General features: G+C 32.5%; 1 protein-coding gene across 1 annotated transcript; it reads right to left on the bottom strand.

Moving 5' to 3' along the window:
- Positions 1 to 241: 241 nt before the first annotated feature.
- LOC134701906 (uncharacterized) lies at positions 242 to 7,846 on the bottom strand. The gene is made up of 2 exons (XM_063563012.1): positions 6,635 to 7,846; positions 242 to 613 (listed from the first exon to the last, which is right to left on the bottom strand). Exons 1-2 carry the CDS (start codon positions 7,836 to 7,838, stop codon positions 435 to 437), a joined length of 1,383 nt encoding a protein of 460 aa, XP_063419082.1. The 5' UTR covers positions 7,839 to 7,846; the 3' UTR covers positions 242 to 434.
- Between the last annotated feature and the right edge of the window lie 3,593 nt (positions 7,847 to 11,439).

The following is an 11,439-nucleotide window of genomic DNA, read 5'->3' as shown; positions in this document are numbered from 1 at the left end:
TGTTGAAGTCCCATGCCCTTCGACTATTTTCTGATCTTGGTCAGGTGGTTGTTTCTTTCACACATTCCCCATTTACATTCTCAATTTTATTGGGGAAAACTGACAAATGTGTATACAACATATATCTACACAAACACACACACATATAAACATCATTCAAATGGTTGTTAGTACTCGATTTATTTTGTTAAAATAAGCAAACGAAAAAAATATATAAATCTAGGATCCATGATTTTTGATAAATTTTTCCCAGAATAATATCCATGGGAATTTTGTATTTCGTTAATTTTGTTAATCAACACAATCCTCACAAATCAGTTACGTATCGAGCTACGTACATTATTAAACAATGATACCTAATGGGTAGCAATGTTTTATAAATTAGTGAACGTAAGAGTTGCATATTGAAATCAAATCCATGTATAAGTTTATTCCTAGTCTTCCGTTAGGATGAAATGTCTAATGTCACGTGGTCTGTTTAGTCGTACCCATCTTGCTAAGCACATGACACAAACAGCAACACCAAATATTCCTACAAAAACTCCGATTCCTATCCCCATGATACCAACATGGCTGTTTTTCTTTTCCTCATGCTTTCTAGGTGTTGTTTGTTCTGAAAAAAAGATATTATCATCATTGTTATTTCATATACATCTGATACAGGTTTGCCAATATATATGTGTATGATACGCATCAAATACATATATGAGGTTATAACTAAATCATAATATTATAAATGCATCGACAGGTTAACAATAAATAGGCATAATTCATGTTCTGAGCTAAATCTGATCTCGTTTTTATATAGATAAGACCGTTGGTTTTATAGTTTGAATTGCTTCACTCTATTTATTTTTGGGTCCTTTATAGAATGCTATATGATGTGAGCTATATAAATGCTATAATGGTTTATTTATAAAGATTGTGACTTTAATGTAGATTTCTCTCGTTTTCACTCAAATCACATCTTTTTACATCTTTATATAGACATGTCATTGGCAATTTGAAATTAAAATGTAAGGCAGTTCTCTTATCCATCAAACTCAAACAGCGTTAAAAAGTCACGTTTGCATATCGTGCAATATTGTTATCTATCACATTGTTCATACTATCATTTAAGGAAGATCAACACGACGGCTTGTCTTTAAATAAAGGCGACAGCAGTGTAAGTCAATTATGACAGAAAATTCCAATTTAAAAAATAAAAAACGTTGGAATCGCCTTTCCATTCAAAAAGGAGCAATAGATCAGCTGCGACGACAGGGAACGCGCCATGTATTTCAAAAATTAACAAAAAAGGAAAATCAAAAAAATACTGAACTCCGAATAAAATTCAAAAAGGAAAGTCCCTTATGAAATGGCTAAATTAAATTCTCAAACACATCAATTGAATGGATAACAACTGCCATATTGGTCAAGGCATTTTCTTATGTAGAATATGGTGCATTAAACCTGGTTTTATAGCTAGATAAACCACTCACTAGTATACTGTCGCATCAAATTCTATTATCTTGAAAACGATACAAATAATTGATGATTAACATTAATGCAACGATTGCAGACTCAATATACCACATAGCAAGGGGTTATCAACAACATTATCAGTAAACATAGTTGTTTAGCAAACAAAACCGTCTAATATATAGAGAATACAGAGCTTTTTTTGTTTTTGATACAGACTTTATCACAGTAAAATATCAGGTGAGCCCAAAGGGTGTCTGTGAAAAATGTTACAATATAGAAAAATAAAGGTTTGGCAGGTAGGTGAAACTTACATAAATGAAGAGATGAATGAAAAATGAAGAGAATGAAGCCCGATTTATATAATTCCAAGGCCCTTAGTCGGCTCAAGAAGCGACGAAGCAGCGTATCTATTTTGGGTGGGCAAATGTCCACTTGTTGATATGGGATGAGCTCTTACGTCCCACGGCCACAGCTTGTCTGGCAAAACAGCCGTCGGACGTCAGAGTAATCTCGGACTACAGTCTATGTATTGGTATTGTATGGATAAAAACTCGGATTGAAATCAAGGACGGTATGTAAGTTGTACTTCATATATTAATTATTAGGCCATCAGCTAGTTCTCAAAAGCGCTCTAGTTAAGGAGTTTGTGTTACACCCCAAGGTACCGCGATTTTTGTTGATAGAATTCAATTTCAATATCTAATTGATAAAATACAAGGTGTTAGACTAAAAAAAAAGTGTCCAAAAGAGGTTTTAAAACGTCACTTCCAATGGTCCCCTCATTTAGTAATCACGACTAAGTAATTTTTAATTAAAATTTTTAATATAAAGCGATTAAAAAAAATAAAGTATAGGTAAAAACTACTAAAACAGATACAAAACTATCATATTTAATGTAACTCTGAAGATTTTTTGTTTAAAAAAATGTTTTTTTACATTACAAACAATCCGATTATTTGGGTTAAAATTAAGGCATACTTTCTCCTTTCATAAAGAAAGTCGTTATACAATTTCCCGTTTTAGTTAATTAAACTTTAGATTTAAACATTATGCAATGTTTAAATCATTTGCAGTATTTATATATCGTCTAAAATATGAAATATTTAATAAAAATATATGTACGTGCAAAGACTCGTGAAATACCGGAAATCATCAAATTACCGTCTTTGATTCAGTATACAACATGTACAATGTATTCACACATAAGCATTATCAATTTTTAACTGAAAACAAACATTAAATTGTCGATTTATGATGTCTTTGTGAGACAAATTATTTTATAAAATGAAATATTTATGAAAAAGTACAAATTAAGGTGGTTTTATTTTGCGTTCAGAAAAGGTGCATTCTATCGAACTCAATAAAAGTGTGTTTGATAACATTTTGTGTTTTAGCTGTGTAGTAATTGACTTAAGATTGTTAAGTCATTCAATGGACAGACATCGCTTTTAACGAACGTCAAATAGTCAGTTATGGGAATTGGCCACACTATTTACGTTCTAAGTTTCTAAGAGTTACAAAAAACAATTGGCTTTGTTGGTTTCAGTTTAGATAAAGATTCTGTTAAACGTTGGTTGTTAAATGCACATGAAATAATTATAAAAGGTACCAATATTATAATTTAGTGCGCCAGACGCGCGTTTCGTCTACATAAGACTCATCAGTGACGTTTATATCAAAATATTTGTAAGGCCAAACAAGTACAAAGTTGAAGAGAATTGAGAATCCAAAATCCCAAAAAGTTGTGCCGAATTCGTCTAAGGTAATCTATGTCTGGGATAAGAAAATCATCAGTAGTTTTTTCGAACAATTCAATGTTTTATAAGCAGGAGATTTATAAAAATGACCACATTATTGATATTCATTTCTACACAGAATGTTGACTACTGGGCTGGTGATACCCTCGGGGACGAAACGTCCACCAGCAGTGGAAAGAGTTTCAATATTCTTAAAATGTCGAGATTTGGTAGGAATAGTTAACCCTGAAACATCCGCACTAAAAGAACTTAGAAAAACTTGAATGTAGCGAGACGAAACTAATGTTATGAAATTGTTTCCGACTCTGCAAAGCTGCCCAAATCCATTTGAAATATCTGACCAGTTATATGGCTTGTTCTCGGGTTCTGTTGCTTCTTCGGAATTAATGAGCGACCTTCTAAATGCGTATGAAAATGGAAAATTTGCTTAAGAAATTTTCATTACTGAACGGCTTATTCAAAAGTCAACCGATTTCTTCAAAACAATCAAAAGAAAATTTAACTTACATTTTTAAAAAATTAAATAAAAGGCAAGCAGTTAATGGCCGATAAGAACAACACAACATTGAGAGCAGATGAAAAGAAATGTCGCCTGCTTGACATAGCCCAGATAAGATAGTTGGTTATGCGATAGGTTCTCCAGTTTGAATTAGGTATAATGTCTCTTGCAAACTTTAATGGTAAACATGTAATGAAAAATTAAAATCTGTCCTGGATGGTCTTTTAGAAATGGGTCATTCCTTAGAAAAGCATGTGGATATTTGATGACATGGCAGTTATTCAATCCATTACTAGAATACCAAGCACTTTTTTCGATTTGGCAATTGTTATTTTTAAAACCATCCTTTTAGTTTCGAAAAGAGGTCCCGCATGGATTTTGTCACTGATTAGTATCCCACAATATCCATAAAGAAATTAGAACGGCAGGTCCTTGGGAGGGCAAATAATTACGATAAGTACTAGACCATCACAATCGTGTTCTTGAGAATGGAAACAATGTGTGTTAGTTGGGGGAAACAAAGTTGCTCTTGTTGAATTCGTTAGTTCGGAATAGAGTTAACAATCCTATAGATTTACACTTCTATGTATTGAGTCATTTGTATCACATGGAAGTATGTACCACAAAATATATGTTGAAAATGAAAGAGCTTAGAATGGTTTTAGCTTATAATAACAGGAAAAAGCCGATAACAAAATGTTTCTTAATGCAAAAAACATGCAGCTGACAAAAGTTACAACTCCATTGTTATAAAACCTTCTGACACTGATGTGGAAGTATTGGCTTACTATTTTCACAGTTGCATTTCAATCCTAACATTGTTAGTCTGACAGGTACATTTTCCAAATGCAGATTATTAAATGTGCAATCAATGTATGCAAAATTTTGTGAGAATGTTTGTAGAAAACTGCCAGGATTTCACGGCAAAACAGGTTGTGATTTATTAAGTGTTTTGTTTGGTAAAGGAAAAGGCAAAGCATTCGGCTTTTTGACACGTTATGTGGAGTTTTCAGAAGGTCTATTCCATTGTGGTGAAACCTTTGAAGAGGTTGACGAAGAGTTGTCAAAACACTCGAGAGGTTTTTGTGTTGTATATATGGCTACGAAATTAAAAATATCGATAAATAAAGATCAGAATGTTTTGAAATGCAACAAATAAAAAGATTCATTGTAATTTACTGCCCCCAAGATGTAACGTTAAAGCACATTAAACAAGCTAACTTTCAGACGAAGATTTGGAATTCTGCTCTTAAACACAACACTGGTCTGTTGCCAAACAACTATGGTTGGATTGTTTAGAACAATTTGATAAGTATCAATTGGCTAGACCAACCACCAGCGTTAGATGCTTTAATAATTCTTATGTGCTGTTCTTGTAAAGCTGGTTGTGCCAACAAAATATGTTCATGTGTTAAAACAAGGTTTATCCTGAACAGATAGCTGCATGCTAATGCTCGAAAGCTTGTAGATATAAGGATTATCAAATCGTTGATATTTCTAACGATGACAACGAATATGATGCAAATGATGATAATGATAATTCCATCATGTCCATAGATGCAGATGACGAAGCTTGACCTTAAAATGTAGGGATTCGGTTGTTAAAAAAATTTAACAAAATAGAAAATCTAGAAACCCTGGCTTTGTGTGTTTTAATATGTGAGTTAATACGAATGTGATGAATAAATTTGTGACAGAATCGTGCATTTCTGGTTGCCTATATTTGCGTCTGTCGTTGATTCTATGTTTTTGTATCTTACCTTTAAATGTTTTTTAACAGCCTTTTAAAGTTACTTTATGCTCTATGTTTCAATGTAAAAAATATACCATTTTAGTAAGAAAAGTAGTACGTACTATGCTTCTTTTCATTTAAAATCATGAGTTTGGAAATTATCCTTCCCCTTTACGATTTTAAAATTAATTAAAAATTAGCCTGCGTTTTTATAAGCTATGATTCGTTCAATTTAATAAAAAGAATAGTACTGAATAATTGGATATGTTTACATTTTTCTGTAAATATGTGCAAAACAAATGGGTTTTTTTTATAGGAATATCATTTTCATATTAGTCCTATATGATCTGGGAATAAAGACGCTACATCGGTTGAAATGAAGGATATTTCAGTTAAAGTTTGATTCTGAGAGGTACGGTTCTCTTTTTGATATAATTTTTAAATTTAAACTTGGATGGCATCGAGTTGCCATGTTTTCGTTTTATAATTATTTTACGGTATTGTGTTCATTATTGTTTTCTTTTATTTTTCTTTGTGTTTCCTTTATCCGCCTGACCTTTTTTTTTCTTTTTTTTTGGGGGGGGAATGCCTTAATACGTTTTTAAATGAGTCTAATAAAAAAAATCTTTGTCATTGTCAGACATTCATATATATACATTATCATTTAAAGAACCACATAACCATTCGTATAACATTATCCTTTAAAGACCCCATTATTGACAAGGAAGTTGGAATTCCCGATATTATATTCCAACATTACCTGTGCTTTTGTTACATAGTTGGATTTTTATGTACAAAAAACTATACTTTAAACAGGTAAACTTTTCCAAGTCGCTGCACTTTAATCAAAAGTTGAAACACAAACTGTAAATGACCAAATGAATGTAATTTGAGTTTAACAAATAAATGCCGTCAACAACCTCCTAAATGACCTGTTGTTGATATACCTTTAAGGTACGAGCATTTGGAGTAAATTTCTTATTTAAACTTGATTTAATTGAATATGTGTACATCAAGCACAGCACAGCACAGTAAAATGTATAATTCTGTAAATTTTCATAAATTGGACGCAAATACCAAGTTAGATTTTTGAACTTATTATGGTAAAATTCAGAATCTTGAAATTAAAAACAAAAGTGTAAAGCAAGCTTAAGCAACATATAGATTAAAATATAAAGTTACCTGGATACGAGGCGTTACGGTGTATGTACGTATCTTCACAGTGAATGTCCTTACACACAAACATTTTGTCAAGTTGTATCAAGTTCCCTTGAAATTCGCCATCTTCGAAGGCATTTGCGAATTTCATCAATGCCTCGTCTAAACTTGTATCATTTCGCTTCTTTTGATTTTGATCGGTTTTTAGAGGTACAGATAGATATACAATTATGTGTTGTGACAACACGCAAAACCAACGTATTCCTTCGTCTTGCCAATTCATTTTTGTTACAATTTTAGAAAAATAATCCTCAATCATTTTGTTTGTTACGTGTTTATTGACCGTATGCGAGTAGAACAGTCTCATTTCCGTTATATTACTTTCCTTCTCTGGTATTGAACAATTCTGAATTAAATGCATGAAATGCGCAATGCTTGGAACAAGATTTGTTTCGAATGATTCTCTTATGCTCCAAAATATAGTCCATTGAACATCATGGGACAAATCACATAATGATATGACACCAAGTGGTTTTGAAAGACATTGGTTACGTACAGAAGTAGCTTTATTTTCTACAGTAGAACAGTTGAGATGCAACCATTGTTTCAAAACAGGAGCCATTTGAACTTGAAAGCATTTCTGAGCATTTTCGTACCATAAAGAACCATTTTCGGAAATCTTCTTTATAGTTTTCGACGCAAAGTTACAAAAGTTTGAACCCAATTCAATCACTTCTTTGTAATCCTTACCATGACAAGAATATTTGGAATTTAAGCAAGTGCTGAACCAGAGGCAGTCATATCCTGAAGGAGTGTGACATCGTCCAGGTATAGGTGATTGTGTTGTCGGAATAAACCAAGGGTATTTTGTCACATGTTGTCCAAGGGTACATGTACAGTCGTTTTTAACTTGTCCGTTATCCATATCGTGCAACTCAACCATACATTGATACCAGCAGTATGTTGGACGTATCCCATACAGATTTTTCTCACAAGCATATCGGTAATTCGTTTTCATCTTAGCATAGGAATTTGTTAGGCATGTTGCATACTGTGGCTTATCGTAGCCTTTTAATGGCACACAGTCGTAAACTCCGCTTGGTCCATTATCAGGATCGCATTTGCGAAAACCCAGACAATTGGTAATAAGACCGAATATAATAATTGCTATACCCGCTTTTTGTACTGTATCCATGCCTATTTTAACTGTAACTACAACTGTGATCATCTAACATAGTTTTTAAATTCTTTTGTAGTAAACAAATTTAAGAAGGGGTACGGTAAAGGATTTTTAGGGAAAACAATCAGAATTTTAGCGTACTAGCGTTTAAAACTTATAGATAGACATTATTAGATATCTATAATTAAAGTGTTGAGTAAAATGTAACAAGAAACGTCTTATCTTTATATCAAATCATATCATAATAATTACTACGTTATGAAACCTCTGTATAATTTTCTATCACTAAAACTCCTGTTTTATAGAATTATCATTCACTTAACATGTTTATATTGTTTTCATATATGTATTGCATCATCAAATGACACAGACAAAATTGACATGTACCAGGGATTAAATAACAAAAGATACAAATTCGAATATAATGTTTGTCAATACGTTTTCTGTCTCAAGGTTTAACATTTCTTAAGTTCAATTTCCAAGTTAAAAAACTCATTATAGATACCAGGAAAATAGTTGATTTAGCCAGACTAATCAGTGATCCTCAAATGAAAAAAGTTGAAAGGGTCAATTAATGAACCTCATAGAGCAATATAGTTCTTGGCCCTGAAGTTGTCGGGTTGCTTTCTATTTGTGAGTTTGACTGTCCTACTGGTGTCTTCCGTCCCTTTTTTATAGAAAATATATCATAATATCAAAATATTCTTAAAACTAAAGTGAGCAAATTTGTCAAATCGACTTTATTAAATAGTAAATTGTTTCGATACTATAATAGCTGTGCAGCTTTAGTCCTATTTCTTGTTTTAATATTCATATGTATAATATCAGAAAAAAATGATATACTGTTATTTTTATTTTGGAAAAAAAGGGACATGATAATTTTGGTGAAAACTAAAAGCCTTTTCGATATATTTTTTTTAATTGTGTCCCTAGGTTTCTGTCTAAAATATTTAAAATATATAAACATAAAAAAAAAGCACTCCAAAGAAAGTTCCCGACGGAAGTCCCTAACCGATTGGCAAATTCTAAAACTCAAACACATCAATTGGATAGAAAACACTTGTCATACTCCTGAATATAGAATATATCAAACATCTTTTTTATTCTTAAGGAATGACTGCTATACTTTTTCTGTCTATGAAAACATAACTTCAGACATTTGGTGCACACTAAATAACCCGCGCAGTACTCAATGCATAAAAAACACCCATTAAATTATATTACCAGGTAAAAAAGGATACAGACGGTATATGAAAGTGATACATATGTGTTCAATTTGAACAGAATCATGTCAATAATGTCATTTGAAATACAAACATGTCTTTCGTCCTTGGACTTGAACAATTGTTTGTCTGAGAAAGAAAAGCGAAATTTACCAAAGAGATACTAAGTCAACACACTAACAATGACGAAAAACGATGAAAAGACAAGCAACAGAACAAAATAGGAATCTAACGACATGGCAACAAGGACGAAACTAAACCGGGTCGAACTCTTGTAACCAGATCCTGTTCTGCATAAAAATACGTTTTTTTATATATTTTTCGTCTTTTAACCTGTTTAATTCCAAAAAAAATAATAACAAAAATACCGATCTCAAAGAAAAATGCAAGAAGGTAAGACCCTTATCAAACACAGCAAAGTAAAATAACAAAAGTATCGAATTCCGAGGAAATTTCTAAACAGAAATTCCCTTAGCAATTTGAAAAAACAAAAGTTCAAACACATCAACTCAAAAGATAACAAATAAAAGCAACAATAGTATATCGCTGTTTAAAAGTCATAAATCGATTGACTGTCATATTCCTGACTTGGTACATACATGTTCTTATAGTAAATAAAAGTATTTCCCAATTACGCCCCATAAATTTTCAATCGTACAATTGAAAGCCATTGTATGATGATGCGCTGTCAATTAGCACTTGAACACCGAGTAATGTATCCACATAGACCCCCAGAACACGGTTATTTCATTGTGCATTTCTTTAAGAAAAAAGTGAAAATTAACAAAATCGCATCTACGCTTTTTCAATGATAGTTTTACGGTGTGGTTAACTACTTTTGGGACAAGTTATTTCGAAATTATAAGACAATTCATAAGTGCTTACTCAAGATATAGACAATTTTATGTTAAACGGCTCTTTAATTCTTTTGTCAGCTTCCGTAATACTAGTTTTTGACTTTTTCAGCTAAACAAAATCAATTCTTTAATCTAAAATGCATGACTGTTAATGTTTAACAGACGTTGAATGTCCCTCCTTCTATGTATGTACTGGTAAATATCTCCGATATCCAAAGAACCCCTTCGAAAGCTGCCAGGATACAGTGGCATTCATGTACACTCCCTATCGAGATTAATGGTGATGTGTCACTAACGTATATTTATACGACAATTATTTTTACAAGGACAATCAATCCCCAACCAACACAAAGGGAGTGCTAGGACACCGTGAAGTGTGTTATTATGGTGGATTTTAACAGACGTTGAATGTCCCTCCTTCTATGTATGTACTGGTAAATGTCTCCGATATCCGAAGAACCCCCTCGAAAGCTGCCAGGATACAGTGGCATTCATGTACACTCCCTATCGAGATTAATGGTGATGTGTCACTAACGTATATTTATACGACAATTATTTTTACAAGGACAATCAATCCCCAACCAACACAAAGGGAGTGCTAGGACACCGTGAAGTGTGTTATTATGGTGGAGGAAGCCAAAGTACTTGGAGCTTTCACATAACATCAGTTGCATTACTGGATATATTTAACCATAGTACCAACATATGTACTCACCTAACTTTCAAAAATATGTTTTGGCTAATACAATGCCTCCCTGTATAATTTCTTGGCAAAAATTGAAACTTTGGCTTGTGAAACCCATAAAACTAGTAAATTAATGCTATATCTTTGATTACAAATGTAAAATGTTTCACTTGCTCGCTGCGAGTCAACTTACTATGCGTAAGGACACAACCGTGAAGTTTAAAAGATAATACTTCTGTTTCTGAATTTTTAATTTTAGAAAAAGAATTACCAATGCCTTACAACATAATACAATGAAACAAACTTAAATAAACTACATGTACACAATCAGTATCTGTCACATTGACACTGAAATCCATATCAATGTTATGTTTTTCAGCTTGAATGAAATCAAATATTACAATTTTTTAAATGCAGGTTATATTCACTTAAAAGAAATTCGAAAATCCCAACCAAGCACATATGTCAACAAAAGGAATTGAATGATTTTTAGACGCCATTTAGAGGTACGAATCATAAAATGCGTAGAAATAATAATTCGAAGTAGAAAAAATAAATAAATGAAAGATAATTCTAATTATATTATTGAAATTGTGTTGAATTTGGAGGTAGACTTTTTCAATATATATTGTTGGCATTCCTATGGGAACGAGCCGTGCGCCTCTCCTTGCCGACATCCTCTTATTTTCACACGAATCGGAGTTTCTTCAGACACTTGTCAAAAACAAGAAGACCAAAGAAGTCAGATTATTACATTTTACTTTCAGATACTAGTATATTAATGATGTTCTCTCCATTCACAATCCGAACTTTTCTGTTTAGGTTCCATTTATATATCCCCCAGAACTAGAAATGAAAGAAACTACAGACACGGCTTCCTCCGC

The sequence above is a fragment of the Mytilus trossulus genome, unplaced genomic scaffold (assembly GCF_036588685.1).
Source record: "Mytilus trossulus isolate FHL-02 unplaced genomic scaffold, PNRI_Mtr1.1.1.hap1 h1tg000373l__unscaffolded, whole genome shotgun sequence".
Taxonomy (NCBI): Eukaryota; Metazoa; Mollusca; class Bivalvia; order Mytilida; family Mytilidae; genus Mytilus; species Mytilus trossulus.
The sequence above is the reverse complement of the archived record's forward strand: the minus strand, read 5'-3'. Positions and strand labels throughout refer to the sequence as shown.

Bases quoted from the DNA above. Each gene is read 5' to 3' on its own strand.
- LOC134701906 (XM_063563012.1), bottom strand. From the start codon at position 7,838: ATGATCACAGTTGTAGTTACAGTTAAAATAGGCATGGATACAGTACAA. The intron at 614-6,634 runs GTAACTTTATAT...TCTTTTTTTCAG, and splicing joins CCGTAACGCCTCGTATCCAG to AACAAACAACACCTAGAAAG.